At 34.6% G+C, this 17,890-nt stretch overlaps 1 protein-coding gene and 1 pseudogene across 1 annotated transcript; both read left to right on the forward strand.

The window, feature by feature from the left end:
* The first annotated feature begins 10,670 nt into the window (after positions 1 to 10,670).
* LOC150027709 (enolase-like) lies at positions 10,671 to 12,911 on the forward strand (annotated as a pseudogene).
* Positions 12,912 to 15,175: 2,264 nt separating this feature from the next.
* LOC150027710 (uncharacterized) lies at positions 15,176 to 16,298 on the forward strand. The gene has a single exon (XM_090301961.1). The coding sequence runs from the start codon at positions 15,301 to 15,303 to the stop codon at positions 16,066 to 16,068; it is 768 nt and encodes a 255-aa protein (XP_090158087.1). The 5' UTR covers positions 15,176 to 15,300; the 3' UTR covers positions 16,069 to 16,298.
* Positions 16,299 to 17,890: the final 1,592 nt, after the last annotated feature.

The raw sequence follows: 17,890 nt of genomic DNA on the forward strand, positions 1-17,890 counted from the left end.
AATAGGAACTAAAATAGAGATCATTTTAGAAACTAAAAAAAAAATTGGTTTCTAAATTAGTTTCTATTATTTTCTATTATTGTTAAATAGTTTCTAAATTGGTATCTAATTAGCAACTAAGATTTTAACTACCAATTATTTAGTTTCTAAATTTGGTAGCAAAAACCTTGGTTGCTAATTAGATACCAATTTAGAAACTATTTAACAATAATAAAAAATAATAGAAACTAGTTTAGAAACCATTTATTTTTAGTTTCTAAAATGGTCTCTAATTTAGTTACTATTACAACTAACTATTTTGATTTCTACAAATTGGTTTCTATTTGGTGATTTTCTTGTAGTGATAGTTAACGTGCTGCGAGAAAAAAAGTGTACTAGACCTTTCATTTGAAAGTTGTTATATTATAAATTGTTAGTTAATTATGATAAAAAAAAAGTAATGCACAAAAGTTACACATAAGATTTTAAGCTTAGTTTTCGACAAGGATGCAACAAAATGGCTACCCAAATTTATATCTAATGCATTTATGAGACTTTGTTGGAGTAGTAAAGATGCATTTGTGGTTAAGTCAGTTGAACCTTTTCAGTGCAACTGCCAGTAGGACTGCATTTATTAACTTGTTTTATTATTTATTAATCATTTTCTATAAATTTTCTTCTTTCAATTACAATTTTATGTTTGATTATATTTTGAGTTTTGGGACAAATCAAAGTGAACTCTTATTTAAAAAACTAGAATATAATTTTCAGATTTGTTGGGTATTACTATATATCTGTGACAATCCAGTGCAAGGAGTGTTGTGAAGGTGTGTCTAATGTCTTGGGCTATCATATATTGGGGTGCAGCTTATGGAATTGATATGATAGGCATGTCTCTATTCAATGCTATTCGTCCTGCTGCTGCAGGTGGTACAATGTAAGTTTTCTTATGATTTCTTCACTTTTGTTTGGCTTACCTGTCAGTTCAAAAAATATGAATGTAGATCCCTATTTGGGATTAACATCTCAAATGATATTTGCCATAAGACCTGCCTGTAAATATTGAGATTTAAAAAAAAATTAAATAACTTTTTTATTTTTTAGATTATAATTTTTTTTAATTATGATACATGTTTATATTGCAGGTTTCTGATCGAAGAAGTGTGTCAACTAATAGAACAAACTCTGGACATCAAGAAGCATAGTTGAAGAATATAATATAATGTGAAAATGATTTGTCTTACTTTTGTTTTGTAAACAATATGATACATTTTCATTTGTAGTACTTCATACCAATATTCTTTTTTTATTGCTTTTTTCCTAATTCTTTTAACTCATATTTTATGTTTGAGTTTTAATTTCAGTGTGTATACTTCATATACTTTGATATAAATTTAAATTTAGTTTTATATGCATAAATTTTCAATTGATGAGTATTATATCCATTTATTTGTTTTCTTTTATTGAAAAATTACTTTAACAAACATAGATAAATAAATACAATAGATGTAAATAATTGTGGTTGAAAAAGCACATGAATGCTTAAATGATAAACAAGTAAAAAAAAATGGTATTTTACGGAGGTTTAGAAACCTATGGTAATTTATGGAGGTTTCGAAACCTATGGTATTTTATGGAGATTTTGAAACCTATGATATTTTATGGAGGTTTTGAAACCCATGGTATTTTATGAAGGTCCTAAAACCTATGGTATTTTACGGAGGTTCTTAAACCCATGGTATTTAATGGAGGTTTTGAAAGACTTTTCCTTGGGTTTAAAAAAACCTCGGATAACACATTTCCCAGGGATGATTTAGCGGGGGAAATTGTAACACTGGGTAAATGACTTAGCGGAGGTTTTAACCCTTGGTAATGTAAAAATAAACTCTCGTTAAAATCATTTTTTCTTATAGTGTACTATGGTTTGCTTTCTAGATAACTAAGATTAAAGAATTAAATTGATTTGACTTTGATTTTAAAGAATAAAGGACTTGTAGTGTACTGCATATATAGTCATTGGGTGCAGATTGGTTTCAGAGTTTATTCAATCCCAATCCACATTATATTTAAAAATCAATACCTTCACGGCTACTTTTTATCATTATTCAAAAAGGACAATTCCATTTTTTATACAACCACATTACAACTTTTAATATTATTATTTTAATACTTTTTTATATCATTTAATTACAAATTTATCCTTTACTATATATATTTATTTCTAACCATATCACATCAAGGTTGTATAGAACTCTTTCAGTTCTCACACTATCATTTTCCTTATTCAAATGTGTTGTGCATTTCATTTCATATATTTCTTATGATTGTCATGTTATACACCATGTTTTATCACTACAAGAAAATCATGAAATAGAAACTAATTTTTAGAAACCAAAATAATTAGTTGTAATAGTAAATAAATTAGAGACCATTTTAGAAACTTAAAAAAAATTGGTTTCTAAATTAGTTTCTATTATTGTTAAATAGTTTCTAAATTGGTATCTAATTAGCAACCAAGATTTTTGCTACCAAATTTAGAAACTAAATAATTGGTAGTTAAAACCTTAGTTACTAATTAGATACTAATTTAAAAACTATTTAACTATAATAGAAACTAATTTAGAAACCAATATTTTTTTTAGTTTCTAAAATAGTCTCTAATTTAGTTACTATTGCAACTAATTATTTTGATCTCTAAAACTTAGTTTCTATTTCATGATTTTGTTGTAATATAAAAGAAGTTACACCTGTTAAAACTCTACTTTGAAGACGTGGCTACTCTACAATTTTAAGTATACACGGGACTCTGCTACCCTGCCATACAATTATGCAGGTAGCATTGGTTATCAAGTGTTATGGTTTTACGGTTTTGGATGCAGTGTTTAATGTTTATTGATTTTGAAAGCAACATGTAGAAGCTTTAGGGCACTTGTATTGTTGATTTTGGCTTAATCCCAAGTCCCACATTGGTGGGTTCATTGTTTGGGAAGGAGGTTTGAGGGTTATAAATTAACATTTCCTCCTTCACTGTAATATATCCTAATTTGTAATATATTCTCCCATAATAATAAAAGCGGGTTGTTTCAGCTGTGCTCGGAGATTAGGCTAAATTGGCCGAATTCCGTTAACAATTTTCTGGTGTGTTTTTCCCTCTTTATCTCTTTTATTATTCCGCTCTGTTTATTCAATATTATTTGTCGGGTAGCTCTGTTAATGTTCTGTTTTAGTGGGGAAATTACCCGTTTTTCCCAACAAGTGGTATCAGAGCCGAAGGTTCGCCCTTGGGTTGTTTGAAATTATTTGTAATATTGAATACTATATTTTGAGTTTGTAATGGCAAATCAAGAAGAAAAAGCGAAGGATGTATCCAGAGTGTCGGGCTCCTCGTCATCATGGTCGAGGTTCTCGGTGTCCACTTTGAAATTGGCGGTGGAAATATTTGATGGCACTGGACATTTTGGCATGTGGCAAGGAGAGGTCTTGGACTCTCTTTTTTAGCAGGGTCTTGATATTGCTATTGAAGGAGAGAAACCAGAAGAGGTAAAGGAGAAAGACTAGAGCATCATCAACCGGTTAGCATGCGGAACTATTTGATCCTGCCTGTCCAGAGAGCAGAAGTATGCTGTAAAAAACGAGACTTCTGCACACAAACTGTGGAAGGCATTGGAGGACAAGTTTCTGAAGAAGAGTGGTCAGAACAAGCTCCTGATGAAGAAAAGGTTGTTCCGATTTGACTACCAGCAAGGTACTACTATGAATGCACACATCACTATGTTTAATCAGTTAGTTACAAACCTGTTGAATTTAGATGTGAAGTTTGAGGATGAGGATTTGGCTTTGATGTTGTTATCATCTCTTCCTGATGAATTTGAACATTTGGAGACTACGCTCCTTCACGGGAAGGAGAATGTGTCGTTAGATGTTGTTTGTTCTGCTTTATATAGTCATGAATTGAGAAAGCAGGATAAGATGAAAACCAAATCAACGACATCAGAAGAAGCATTGGTGGCAAGAGGTCGTCAACAAAGCCAGACAAAGGGGAGAAGAGGGAGGTCTAAGTCTAAAGGTCGAGTCGTTGCCAAATATGAGTGTGTTTTCCATCATGAGAAAGGACACTGGAAGAAAGACTGTCCAAAACTGCAAAAGAAAGGGAAGGCTCCGCAAGATGCAAATGTTGCAGAATGCAAAAGTGATGTGGAATCAGATATCTCTTTAATTGTCTCGCTTTCAGCATCATCGTATCCAGATGAGTGGATATTGGATTCAGGTTGTACCTATCATATGTGTCCCATTCGGGAATGGTTCTTTGAATTTCAAGAACTTGATGGCGGTGTTGTTTACATGGGTAATGATAATCCTGGGATATGTTCAATCAAGCTGCGAAATCATGATGGATCCACCAGAATTTTCCGGGATCTACGGTACGTGCCAAAGTTGAAGAAGAATCTCATCTCATTGGGGGCTTTAGAATCTAAAGGCCTAGTTGTTTTTTTTTTATCAGCAATAACAAATATATATATAAAAGAACGAACCATTTCAGGGGTGGAACAACCCGTATACAAGGAAAAACATAATCTAATCAACTATCAGACCCTCCAAACCCATTTAGCAAAAGCACCAACCACTCTAAAAACCTAAATAACATTAAATAACCAAACACATACATTCCAAAGGTTCCAAACACCAGTTGGAAAAGGAGATCGAATTAGTGCTAGATTTTGCATAAATCCAAGACCAAACCTTTGCTTGCATCAAAGTACAGACTTTAGACATGTCAACCACTCCCCTATTAAAAATAATAGAGTTTCTGTGAATCCAGATTTCCCCCACGACCCCAACCCAAATAGTATTCCACACTTCATTAATCGAAGCAGAGGATGTGTTCATCCTGAATTGGGCAAAATTTGACATAGGGTCATTGTGAGATACGAATGACACTCCCAGCCACTTATAACAGAAACACCATACTCGTCAAGCAAAAGTGTAGTCGAAAAACAGGTAGGACTCTTCCTCCTTTCTACACAAACATCACAATGAACTTTCAACCAACACCCCTCTTCTATACAAATTAACCCTAGTAGCGATCTTATTTTGCATCACCCTTCAAGTTGTAAATAAAGCTGAAGGTACCACTTTACAACTCCATAACTTACTAAAAACCGGAGAAGGATCTGCCTCACAATCCCTCCTAACCAAAGAATAAGCAGAGTTAACTGAAAACCTCTGATCACCCCCTCCCTTCCACACCCATTTGTCTACCTCCCCCAAAACCAGTCTCGCCTCAAGTAAAGCCTGACTCAATTGATCCACCATAGACTTCTCCCAATTGAAAAAAGGTCTGGGCCAGGCTAAATTCCACACCCAAACTCCTTCGGACCGAGACCCGAGCTCAGCCACCCTAGCATTTTTGGCCGAACAAATAGAAAACAATATCGGGAATACTCTCTTCAGCGCACCACAACTGAGCCACCTGTCCTCCCAAAAAGAAATATCCTTTCCATCTCCAACTTTCCACTTGAACCCATCGATGTGAGATGAAATTCTTAAAGCAACTTCAGGAGCACTGGTGATGTTGAAAGGTGTGAGGAAGAACAATTTGTATTACTATCAAGGTAGTATAGTGGTGGGGATAGTAGCGACATCAATTTCTAGCACTAAGAAGGATGACAAGGCAACGAAGTTGTGGCATATGAGGTTGGGACATGCTGGAGAGAAATCCTTGTAAATTCTTACCAAGCAGGGATTGTTGAAAGGTACGAAGGCTTGCAAACTTGAATTTTGTGAGCATTGTGTTCTGGGAAAGGCACTGCAATTCACAATACCAAGGCTATTATGGATTATGTGCATTCAGATGTGTGGGGACCTGCCAAGACTCCGTCAATCAGAGGTAGGCATTATTTTGTCTCTTTTGTGGATGATTTTTCTAGGAGAGTTTCGGTGTTTACTATGAAGAAAAAAAATGGTGTGCTTGAAATTTTCCTTAAGTGAAAAGCTCAAGTTGAAAACCAAACAGGAAGGAAGATTAAGGTTCTCCGAACAGACAATGGAGGAGAATACAAGAGTGATCCGTTCTTGAAGGTATGCCAATATTGTGGCATAGTTCGGCACTTCACTGTTAGAAAAACACCACAGCAGAATGGGGTGTCGGAGCGTATGAACAAGACACTTGTGGAGAAAGTTCATTGTATGTTGTCTAATGCTGAATTAGGCTGAGAGTTTTGGGCTGAGGCTGTGACATACGCTCAACATCTCGTCAATCGTTTGCCATCGTCTACTATAGATGGCAAAACCCCGTTAGAGGTATGGTCTGGAGAACCTACAACTGATTATGATTTTTTGCATGTTTTTGGTTCTATTGCATATTATCATGTGATTGAATCAAAGTTGGATCCACGGGCAAAGAAGGCTCTTTTCATGGACTTTAGTCCTGCAGTGAAGGGATACCGTTTGTGGTGTCTAGAGGCAAAGAAGACGATTATCAACAAGGATGTTACCTTTGATGAATCTGCCATGTTAAAGAAGGTAAATCCAGAAGGAGCTGATAGTACTCCGCAATAGGTGGAGTGTGCCCGGAAGCAGGTGGAGTTTGAGCAGACAGTGGTGATCCCAACACGAAATACCACAAGTGACTCTCCTATGGCAGAAGAAGAGTCAGATGAGGAAGAGGTTCCTACCCAAGAATCTCAACAGCAATCAGCGCCAATTGCAGTTAGAAGACAGAGACGAGATATTCAGAAGCCTGCTCGTTCCATGGATATGGTTGCCTATGCACTTCCAGTTGTTGATGACATTCCATACACTTACCCAGAAGTCATTCTGAGTTCAGAGAGTGGTAATTGGGCAGGTGTGATAGAAGAGGAGATGCAGTCTTTGAAGAAGAACAAGACGTGGAAGTTGGCACAATTACCAAAAGGTAAGAAGGCAATTGGGTGCAAATGGGTATTTACAAAGAAAGAATGATTTCCTAATAAAGAAGATGTTCACTACAAGGCAAGGTTGGTTGCTAAAGGCTTTGCTCAGAGGGAGGGAATTGATTATAATGAGGCATTTTCTCCAGTTGTTAAACATTCCTCCATTCGAATTTTGTTGGCCTTGGTAGCACAGTTGAATTTAGAGCTAGCTCAACTTGATGTAAAGATCGTGTTCCTACACAATGATTTGAAAGAGGAAATCTATATGACTCAACCAGAAGGATACAAGGTTGCTGGTAAAGAAGATTGGGTTTGTAAACTTAGCAAATCGTTGTACGGACATATTGAAGAGCACCCACTGTGGATCTGAATAAAGAGGGATCAGAAAAGGTTGCAGAAGCATTTTGTGGAAGCTTTAAGTTGGTAATCATAGGTGTAGGTTGTGGATGGGACTCAAGCATTTGCGTTCGTTGAAGAAGACTTTGAACATAGTGACGCTGTGATAAGTGCAAAGATCCATCTTGGAGAGTGGAGACATCAATACCAAGGAAGTGATGTAGAGGGCCCAAGTCCTTTAGAGCAAAAACAAAACTAAGAGTGGAAATAAGAGAAATAATATCAGTAGGTACAGATCCAGTAATAATTATATCATCTACATAGATGAGAACAAACAAAGAAGAAGAATGAGTAAACCTAACAAACAATGATGGATCACTAGTAGTGGAATTAAAGCCAAGACTTTGAAGAGTGATACTTAGCTTTGTATACCATGAACGAGGTGCTTGTTTGAGACCGTAAATAGCTTTGTTAAGCTTACACACTAGCTGTGAATTGTTAGAGATAAAACATGGTGGTTGTTGCATGTAGACATCCTCATACAGATCACCATTTAAAAAGGCATTGTTGATGTCGATTTGATGAATGTTCCAATGAGCAGACACAGCATGAGCAAGCACCACTCTGATATTAGTATGTTTGATTACAGGACTGAAAGTCTCTGAATAATCAAGACCTTCAGTTTGACTATATCTCTTGGCCACAAGACGTGCTTTGTGTCGCTGAAACGTGCCATTTGCATTATACTTATTCGTGAAGATCCATTTACAGCCAAGCTCCTGATGGTAGAGGAGTCAAAGTCCAGGTTCTATTGGCAATCAGAGCACGGTATTCATCTTGCATGACTTGATTCCATTGAGGAGATTGGAGTGCAGCTTTGAAATTGACAGGTTCAGAAGGCACAGATACAAGAGATGCAGTATATATTTTGGGCTTGGAAATACCAGACTTAGCCCGAGTAGTCATAGAATGAACATTTTGGTTAGATAAAAGGAACCAAACACTCATTAGTGGTGACAGCAGGTGACAATGTGTGATTGTGTAAAGGTGTTGTGGGCAGAGTAATGGAATCAGAAATAGGGATGGAAGAGGGAGAGGAAGAGATCACAATTAAAACAGGAGGAGTAATTTGAGACACAGGGGCAACATCAGTGTTAGGTAAAAAACCATATTTTGAAATAGAATATGGAAAAATATCTTCATAAAAAACTACATGCCTTGAGATATATATTCTACCATCAGGTGAACGACAGATGTAGCCTTTATTACATTGACTATAGCCAAGAAATAAACAACAAGTAGACCTGAAATTTAATTTGTTAAGATTGTAGGGACGAAGGAGAGGATAACAGGCACAACCAAAACTTTTAAAAATAGTATAATTAGGTTTCTTGTGAAAAAGAAGTTCATGAGGAGTCTTACCCTGTATGACAGAAGATGGAAGAACATTGATAATCTGACTAGCAATGAGAAAAGCTTCACCCAAAAAATTTATAGGAAGAGAAGCTGCGGAGAGCATAGATAGGCCCATGTCAACTATATGACTATGCTTCCTTTCAATAGCACCATTTTGCTCGTGTGTATGTGGACAAGTGAAGCGGTGTTGTATACCAGATTCATTAATAAAAGATTTAAAACAATGAAATTCTTTTGCATTATCAGTCTAAATAGTTTTAATTGTAAGACCAGTTTGATTTTCAGCCAATAATTTGAAGGTTTTGAAGGCAACAAGCGTTTGTGATTTAGAGTGTAACAAATACAACCAAGTGAATTTGGAATAAGCATCTAAAAACGAAATATAATATTTTTCACCACTTGTAGCATGCATAGAAGCAGGACCCCATATATCAATGTATATCAATTGTAAAGGAAGAGTATAAACAGTTGTAGAAGAGGAAAAAGGAAGTTTATGAGCTTTCCCTTGAACACACGCATCACAGAAACCAGATTTAGAAGTACAAGCAATATTACATTGATTTAAAATGTTTTTGACTACATTAAAATTGCAATGACCAAGTCTGTTGTGCTACAACTGCAGAGCAGGTTTTTCAGATTTAAAGGATGTGTAATTAGCAGAGTAAGCAGTGGATCTTAGAGCAGGAAAAACGTATAGACCATCTTTAATGATTCCTTGAAACAGAATTTGCTTGGTTACCTGATGTTTAACATAACAGGAATCAGAGTAGAACTCAAAGAAAACATTATTATCTTTGGCAAATTTGGAAACGCTTAACAAATTTTTATTAAGAGTAGGAACATGTAAAAGGTTTTGTAAAGAAAGAACAGTGTTAGTAACAGGAGAAACACAAGATGCAGAACCAATATGAGAGATAGACATACCTGCACCATTACCAAGTTTAACATTTGCAGAGCCTTGATATTCTTGATTATCAGTAAACAGAGTTGAGTCGTGTGTCATATGGTGAGAAGCCCCACTGTCCGGATACCATAGCGGATCTTCGATAATGGAAGGTGTGCCAAGAATCGATGGTTCACCATCATCAAGAGATAGAGAAGAAAACGGGGATGTGTTGGCAGTGACCTTGGAAGAAGATGATTTACCAGTCCAATGCCAACATTGAAACGCATGATGACCAATTTTTGAACACAATTGACAGCGAACCCGATTAGGTTTGCAGGATCCAGAAGGAGAGGGGGTCCAAGAATCACGGTGAAAAGAGCGAGGTCCATTAGATCGAGAATACCCGCTTGAGGGTTTATGCGGAAAACGACCACCACGGGAGTATTGATTGAACGATGGACGAAAGGATGGGATTTGATGATACTGAGAATGAACAAAAGTAGCATTAGCTTGAAAAGAAGAGTGAGCAAGCTTATACCTCTGAAATCGTTCTTCTTGAGCAAGTAAAAGGGATTCAATCTCATTGATTGAGTAAGGATCTGTGTGTGACGTAACAGCAACAATAAATGCATTGTATTCTTCTGGTAACCCTTCAAGAATACTTTCAATATGATCTTCAGTAGTAATTGGGGAGCCGATTGCAGCAAGCATGTTGACAGCCTTTTTAATGTCATGAAGGTAAACAGAAATTGTTTTGTCATTCTTGGGAGTCTTGAGCAGCAACTTCATCTTCTGAATTTGAGCACGCGTATGAGAGGCAAACTGTTCTTGAAGACATTTCCAAATTTGCGCCGAAGAATCCAAGCCCACGACTTTTGTAAGAATCGGTGTAGTCATTGAAGCAAGAAGCCAGGCGATGATAAGCTGATCTTGTTGTTGATATTGAAGAACTTCCTCTGATGGTGAAGAGGGAGAAGATGAAGGGGACGAAGAAGGAACCTGATTTCCTTCAAGAAACTTCAAGAGTTTGAGACCACGTATAGTGGCAAGAACTTGATGACGCCAGAGAACAAAATTGTCTTCATCAAGTTTGAGGTTTATGGGAGTGGTGAATTGCTGAACAGAGGCCATCGGAGAAGAAGATGAAAGGAAAACAGAAGAGGAAGAAGAGGCAGTTGGGGATGAAGACATGTGTAAAAAAAAAAGGCTCATGATACCATGTTAATAGGAGAGAGAATGAGTGGAGGCATAGAGAAATAAAAGAGTAAAATATTCATATATTCACTTCAATGTAAACTGATACAGAGTTATGAAATATATAGGCAAAGATACACTTGGAGACTAACTGAACCTAACTTAAGTAATCTGCTTAACTTAGCTTGGAGCAAGTGCCATATTGGCAGTATCTCTTGCAGTCTGCAAAGCTGGTGCCAGCGTTCTGAAAATTCCTCTTTACAAGGTAATTATTCGTGAACTGTGGCATTTGATTAGCTTGGAGGGTGATTGAAAACAAGGTAGCCTCCAAGGTAAATCTGGTGAGACGAGGGATACAGATTGAGTGTAATCTTTGCAGCTTATGCAGGTTATCAGAGAAGTCAACAAATCATTTATTCTTTGATTACAGGGTAGCTTGTCAAATTTGGAACCTATGTTATGACTGGTTAGGAATTAATTCGGTTGATCTTATCATTCCCGGGTTACATTTTGAACACTTCAAAATTTTGGATGCACCTCATTCAGTTAATCTTACTATGGGTAATATCTGGATAGCTTTGGTCAGTGAGATTTGGAGACACAAGAATAATTGTTTGTTTAAAGGAGGAGTGGTTGATCGTACTGAAGTATTTTCTCTGGCACAGGTCAAGGTTTGGTCTTGGATAAACTCAAAGATACCGTCAGTGAGTTTCTCATTCTCTGAATAGTGTCTTGAACCTTTGGTATGTATGTACTCGATTTAATACTGGTGTGTTATTTGTTTTTTTCTTCAGTTATAGCTATTAGTATTGGAAAGGAAGTAGATGATTAATATGTGAATTTTAGATACGATGGTGGAAATGAACTTTTATCTTTTGTTATATGTACAAGGGTTGGATCACCCCTTAAGTGAACCAATTTAATTTAATAGTTTATTGTCGATAAAAAAATAAAAATTGATTATATATCTTTGATGTAACTGGTCCTTCAGATCCGTTGTGTAACTGAAGCTGTCCTGAAAGTTTGTATAAATACGTGATATGTCTAAAGACAATAAAAATATTTGCTACTTTGATGTTTTCTTTACAATCCACCTAAATTTTATGAAACCCGGTCTTAAAGATTAACAAGATAGCTAGGTTTTATTTTACCATCACATTGTGTACAACTGTTCTCTTACAAAGATAGAATGTTTATTTGAATGTGGTTTTCTGTTGTTTTCATATTTTATTTTTTTTATCAGCAATGAATAAAATTAATAAAATGAGATACTTTAGGGATATCCCAACCCGTATACAAAACACACAGTTACTTCTTCTTATGGCTTATAACTACACGCTTGCAAGAGGAGCTAAGCATGTAGCTAGAGCCACTTGGAACAGCATCCCAAGGTTGCACCAACATCACAGAAAGCCTAAAAAATTTACGGTAACTACTTTATCAAATAGCACATTATCTAACCAAACTTCACACCACAAATTTTCCAGGTCAATCCCTTGCCAGAGCCATCAATTTGTGTTATGGTAAAACTAAGCCTTAAGCTCTTTATCTTGTAGTTTTCATATATCGACATGGCATTCCATTCTTTTGGTGCAGCACATTGCAAATCTTCTTGGTAACAAAAAGTTGGTTTTGCCTGTTCCTGCTTTCAATGTCATTAATGGTGGATCACATGCTGGAAACAAACTTGCTATGCAGGCATGATTTTAAACACTTTTTTCTGTCTGTGAGAGGTGAAGCAAGACATGTGTTTCTAATATTTATGTAATACTATGAATATGCAGGAGTTTATGGTTCTTCCTGTGGGAGCCTCCTCTTTCAAGGAACCCGTGAAGAGGGGCGTAGAAGTATATCACAATTTGAAGGTTAGTTTGCATGTTGCATCCATTTAGTTTTTCCCACATGTATTTTTAAAATTTTTCCAAATTAGGATATCATTTAATGTAATAGATAACGTTTTAAAGTTCTCATTGCTTCTTAGGCCTGGTGCTTATCTATGAATGCTTTCATGCTGTGATGGCTTGTCAACTTGATTGTAGATATGTACTACTGTGTCTTAGTTATTAACGAAAGGCTATGCTCATTTTATTTCAGTTTGTGATTAAGAAGAAAAGTGGCCAAGATGCAGTAAAAATGTTGGTGACGAAGGTGGCTTTGCTCCTAACATTCAGGTCAATGATGATTTTTAACTCGTTTCTTTTTATGCAACTCTGGTACTTTGTCACTCATTTGCAACGGATCGTTATCTTGAATAAATTGATTCTTTCCTCCTTATCCATGTGTGCAAATTTATCCTCTAACCCACATCCGTTTTTCAGTGTGTAGACCTTAGTAGCAAAACAAGTATTTTGCTCTGAAGGTGTTAGTTGGTACTCAAGAGCCACAATTCATCTTGTTTAGGAGCACTTATATCTCATGTATACGGGTTGAGACATCTTTGAAGTGTCCCATTTTATATTTATTCATTTTTTGCTGATAAAAAATAATAATCAAATTCATATTTTAAAAATTAAGATTTTTTTTACAGCAAGCAATTAAAAATAAATAATTGAGATATTGAATTGAAACTTTTAATAATATATGAACTACATTTGATAAATTTCAATACATGGATCAAAGAAGTAATAAAGCCTATTATTTATTATCAAATATAGTTTTCAAATTAGTTACTTTAAAAATAAGATTATAAAGATAATTAAATTGTCAAGTTGTCAGCCACAGAAAAAGAATAAACGCAATAAGAAAAAGAAATATAAGAATTATACTCCTACTATGATTATTCTATTAAGATAATAAAGGATAGATGTTCCTTTCAAATGTAGCATAAACTATCATTTCTATCTTTATAATGATAATATATATAGGATAAACCCTAAATCCTTTAATCTACCACTCGGATTGAGAACTTAAAATCACAAGACATGGAAACTCCACGTTTACCTATACGCAAATAATAATAAAAATATTGAAATATCAAGTTGTCAACTACCAGAAAAAGAATAAACGCAATAAGAAGAAAAGAAATATAAGAATTATACCACCACTGTGATTATTCTATTAAGATAATAAAGAATATGATTAAAAAAAGATAATAAAGGATAGATGCTCCTTTCAAATGTAGCATAAACTGTCATTTCTATCTTTATACTATAATGATAATATAGGATCGATCCTTTTTTTATTGGATACATATTGTTTTTAATTTATAAAGGAATATGAATTTCTATCTATGATTATATTAATAAAAAATAATATTTGAAGTCCCTTCGTCATTCAAATTAAAACTTAAAACACCACCACTCCATTCAAGATAAGGAAGAGAAAATGAATAATACTTCAGTCTTTTCAAAGATCAGATATTGATTTAGGCTTTGGACAAAACAATATTAAAAGTTATGAATAGTGAGATGCTCAAAACCTCATTACTATCAGTCACATATAAATAATTCTATATAATTACACTCTTTCACATTTAAATTTAAATTTATAATAAGATATATAACTGACTATCTTTAACGTAAAAAAAATACTAGTAATTAATAATATGGTACCTTCTGATTAAAAAAATATGATAAATTTTCTAAATACATCCAAATATGGGACCATAAAAAGATGCTGGATAACATTTTATAGTTCTACGAAATAAAGATGGTCTTCGTGGCTCTTTTATAATGATACACTGAAAACTCCAATCTTATCTTTTATATCAAATTATAATTTTTAATATTATTATTTTAATATATTTTTTCATATCATTACAAATGTATATATACAAACTATTATTGATTCGGATATTGACTCGTGGGTTTGGAAGGATGGTATGCATACTAATTTTTCGATTAAATCGGCTCTGTCGATTAAATCGGCTTTGCCTGCGGTTCAGATTCTAGCATGGAGGGTGTTGGAAAACAAGATTGTTACTAAAGTCAACTTGGCACGGTGAGGGGTGAAGACTGACGTTTTAGTTTGCTGTTTTTGCAGGTTGAAGGAGGAATCTACACTCTTTGACGGTAGAATTGTCTGGCTCGTTTGGGATCAATGTTCCGCGTGGTTAGGAGTGTCGTCGGCAGCTTCCATTGATCATTTGGTGTCATAGGAACAAGGTTATTTTTAAAGGAGGTGTGGTGGATCATTATGAAATCTTCACTTTGACTCCAATTGAAGGCTTGGTCATAAGTAAAATATCTGTTTCTCCTTTTCTGACTGGTGTCTTGCTCCTTTATTTCATATTATATAAGTATGTATAAGGGTTGAACTACCCTTGTTGGTTTGGAAGACCTTCGTATTATATAGGTATGTATAGGGTTAAACTACCTTAAGTGCCCTTAAGTGGTTCCTGTTATTCAATCCTTCTTGCTGATAAAAAAAAATTATTATTTTTCTTTTTAACATATATTCTTTGCCTTCTTTTAGGGCTTGGAATCTGTGCGTAGGTTCAGTTTTTGCTTGTGCGTAGGTTCAGTTTTTGCTATAAATGAAGATGCAGCAACACCGGATTAGAGTGAGAGCTGAGAAAAGAAGAAAAAAGGATTAGAGTGAGAGCAGACGTTAAAAACAGTGATAAACATTTGAGCGACAATGGCAGGAAATAAGAAGGTTGTGAGGCTCATGTCTAGCTGTTATCCGTTGGAAGTGAACACCAAAATGCCGAAATTGGAAGATGAAGATGGAACCACCGAGTTCACATACTCCCTCGGTAACACCCGCGTAACTATGAAGATAACCGAAGTGATTTCCTCCTCCGGTGGTGTAAAACAAGTGTACATCGACTTCTGCGAGAACAGTGGCAAGGGTTCTTTGGCTAAGCTGAACCTGCGACTCTCGGAAAACAAGAGGTACGGCATTTTATGCAATTTCATGAACACTTCATTCGAGGGGTCCTATAATTCGAAGAAGAATCATTACTACGCGCCACCTTTACCTGAGAGAGAAGTGCTTACTTACTATAGTCTTGAGAGTGGTTGCGGAGGGTGTTTCACTCTGGAGAAGAAGAAGAAGGACGAGTATGGTGTGGTGGTGACGGTGAAGGTCACGCACGATTTCATCGTCGGCGAAGAGACCATGCACGTGAAAGTGAAAATAGGGTATGCTGATGGTGGAGGAGAAAAAGGGTTGAAAGTTGAAGTGGATGGACCAGTGAAGCTTACGATGGAGTATGTGAAACATGTCGTTTCCAGATCGGAGAGGAAGATGTGGACTGCGATTGAGAAGGCAAGTACCGATGGAGACGGCGGCGCCGTTGACTCCGGCCGCAAGAGAATACAAATGGACGCCCTAACAAATTTGGAAATAGAACCACACACTGTTGTCCCTTGTAATAAATATGCTCCGTACATTAAAGAGTAGGGAGTGGAAATCTTTTATAAAATAATTAAACTAAATATATTTGAATTTTAAATTATTAAGTAAAAAAAATGTAATTTAAATATTATTATTTTGAGTCGTGTGTATTTTTTTATTATGTATGTCAAAATATAATCACTAAACATCTCAGGATTACTTTTAGTGAGTTTAGATATATGTAAATGGAATGGATTACCCTGTATTCCTAATAACAAAAAATACCTTAAGGGAGTGAATAATATCTTTGTTACAAAATTTATTGAAGATTCAATGTGTATATTTTGCATGTATAACTATTAAAGTATTATAGAATTCCACTAGTTTATTTGTTATTTATAAAATGTATTCTCAATCAAAAGAAAACAAATAATAGAAAAAGAGATCACTTCAATTCTAAAATTATTTTTTTATAAAATGTTTGATATAAAAAATATCACCCTATGAAATATAACCAACAAAGTAGTGTTGGGGTTAGGTTCTTACAACAAGTTTAAAATTAAAATGGAAAACTATGAACACAAGTACTTCAACATCTAACAACATATTTTAATAGTTCTTCTCTCCGTTTCATTCATCTTCTCGATCACTGTATGAAGTCTTTTGGTTTTTTATAAGGTTTTTTTTTTCACTTAAACCAATCCCTTCTTTATTTTAAGCACAAATTCACTTATTTGCATTCAGCATGAATATTATCTACGAATTTGGATTCTGAATTACTAATGATATCAATGCATGGGTATTACTCATGATATTAATCAATGGGTATTATCTGTAGATATACATCCACCCATATATATAGATCCATGGATATTACTCCAAAGATAAAGATCCAAGGATATGGATTTATGTAGATAAATTTATGTACGAATCTAGTTGTATGTAAATTTATTCATGGACCTATATGCATGACTAATATTAATAATATTTTTTATTAATTTATTAATTATTAATAAATGTTATTTTTATCATTAATATTAATCTTTTTATTAATATTGTTAGTATTGTAATTAATGTTAACTAATATTTTAAATATCTTTATGTCATTATTTTTCAATGTTATTAATATTATTATTAGTGTTATTATTAATAATAATAATATCAACATTATTATTGGTATTGTTATAACTCTTGAAGAAATACCTCCCTTTACAAAATATCTCTCTATAATAATATATATTAGAATTTTAAATTAAAAAAATATATATTATTTTAAGTTATCAAATGTGTATTTTCTGTATAATGAATCAAAATATCACAACTAAAACATCTCTGAACCTTACTACAGCTTTAATAATATAATAATACATATTAAAATTTTAAATTAAAAAATAAAATAAATATAATTAAAATATTATGATTTGCAGTTGTCAAATGTGTATATGATGAATGTAAAAATATAACAACTCAAACATCTCCGAGATGAGGTCTGATGATACTGAATAATGTCTTTTATTACAAAAAGTTTATTAAAGATTCAATGTGTATACAAGGGGTTTGACTTTGCTACACTAATAGGTTTTCAAGTGGGAGAGGGAAAGGTAAGGAAAGGTAAGGAAAGGTAAGGTTGTCTTCATGGCTGATACTTCGTTTTTCTTCACTAATATTCCGCCTGGTCATGAAGAAAAGGAGCTTTGGAATATTTTTTAAAGACGGGGTAGAGTTTTGGATGTTTTCATACCCAAAAAACTTAATTATAGAAAACAACGCTTCGGGTTTGTGAGGTTCCAAGGGGTGAGGGATGTTTGTGAGTTAGAAAGAAGGTTGGATGCTATTTGGATTGGGTTATGGAAATTACGTGTGAACATAGCCAGATACCGTAAGAAAG

This window comes from Phaseolus vulgaris, chromosome 5 (genome assembly GCF_051622355.1).
Source record: "Phaseolus vulgaris cultivar YP4 chromosome 5, ASM5162235v1, whole genome shotgun sequence".
In the NCBI taxonomy this organism is placed as follows: Eukaryota; Viridiplantae; Streptophyta; class Magnoliopsida; order Fabales; family Fabaceae; genus Phaseolus; species Phaseolus vulgaris.

Bases quoted from the DNA above. Each gene is read 5' to 3' on its own strand.
- LOC150027710 (XM_090301961.1), top strand. From the start codon at position 15,301: ATGGCAGGAAATAAGAAGGTTGTGAGGCTCATGTCTAGCTGTTATCCG.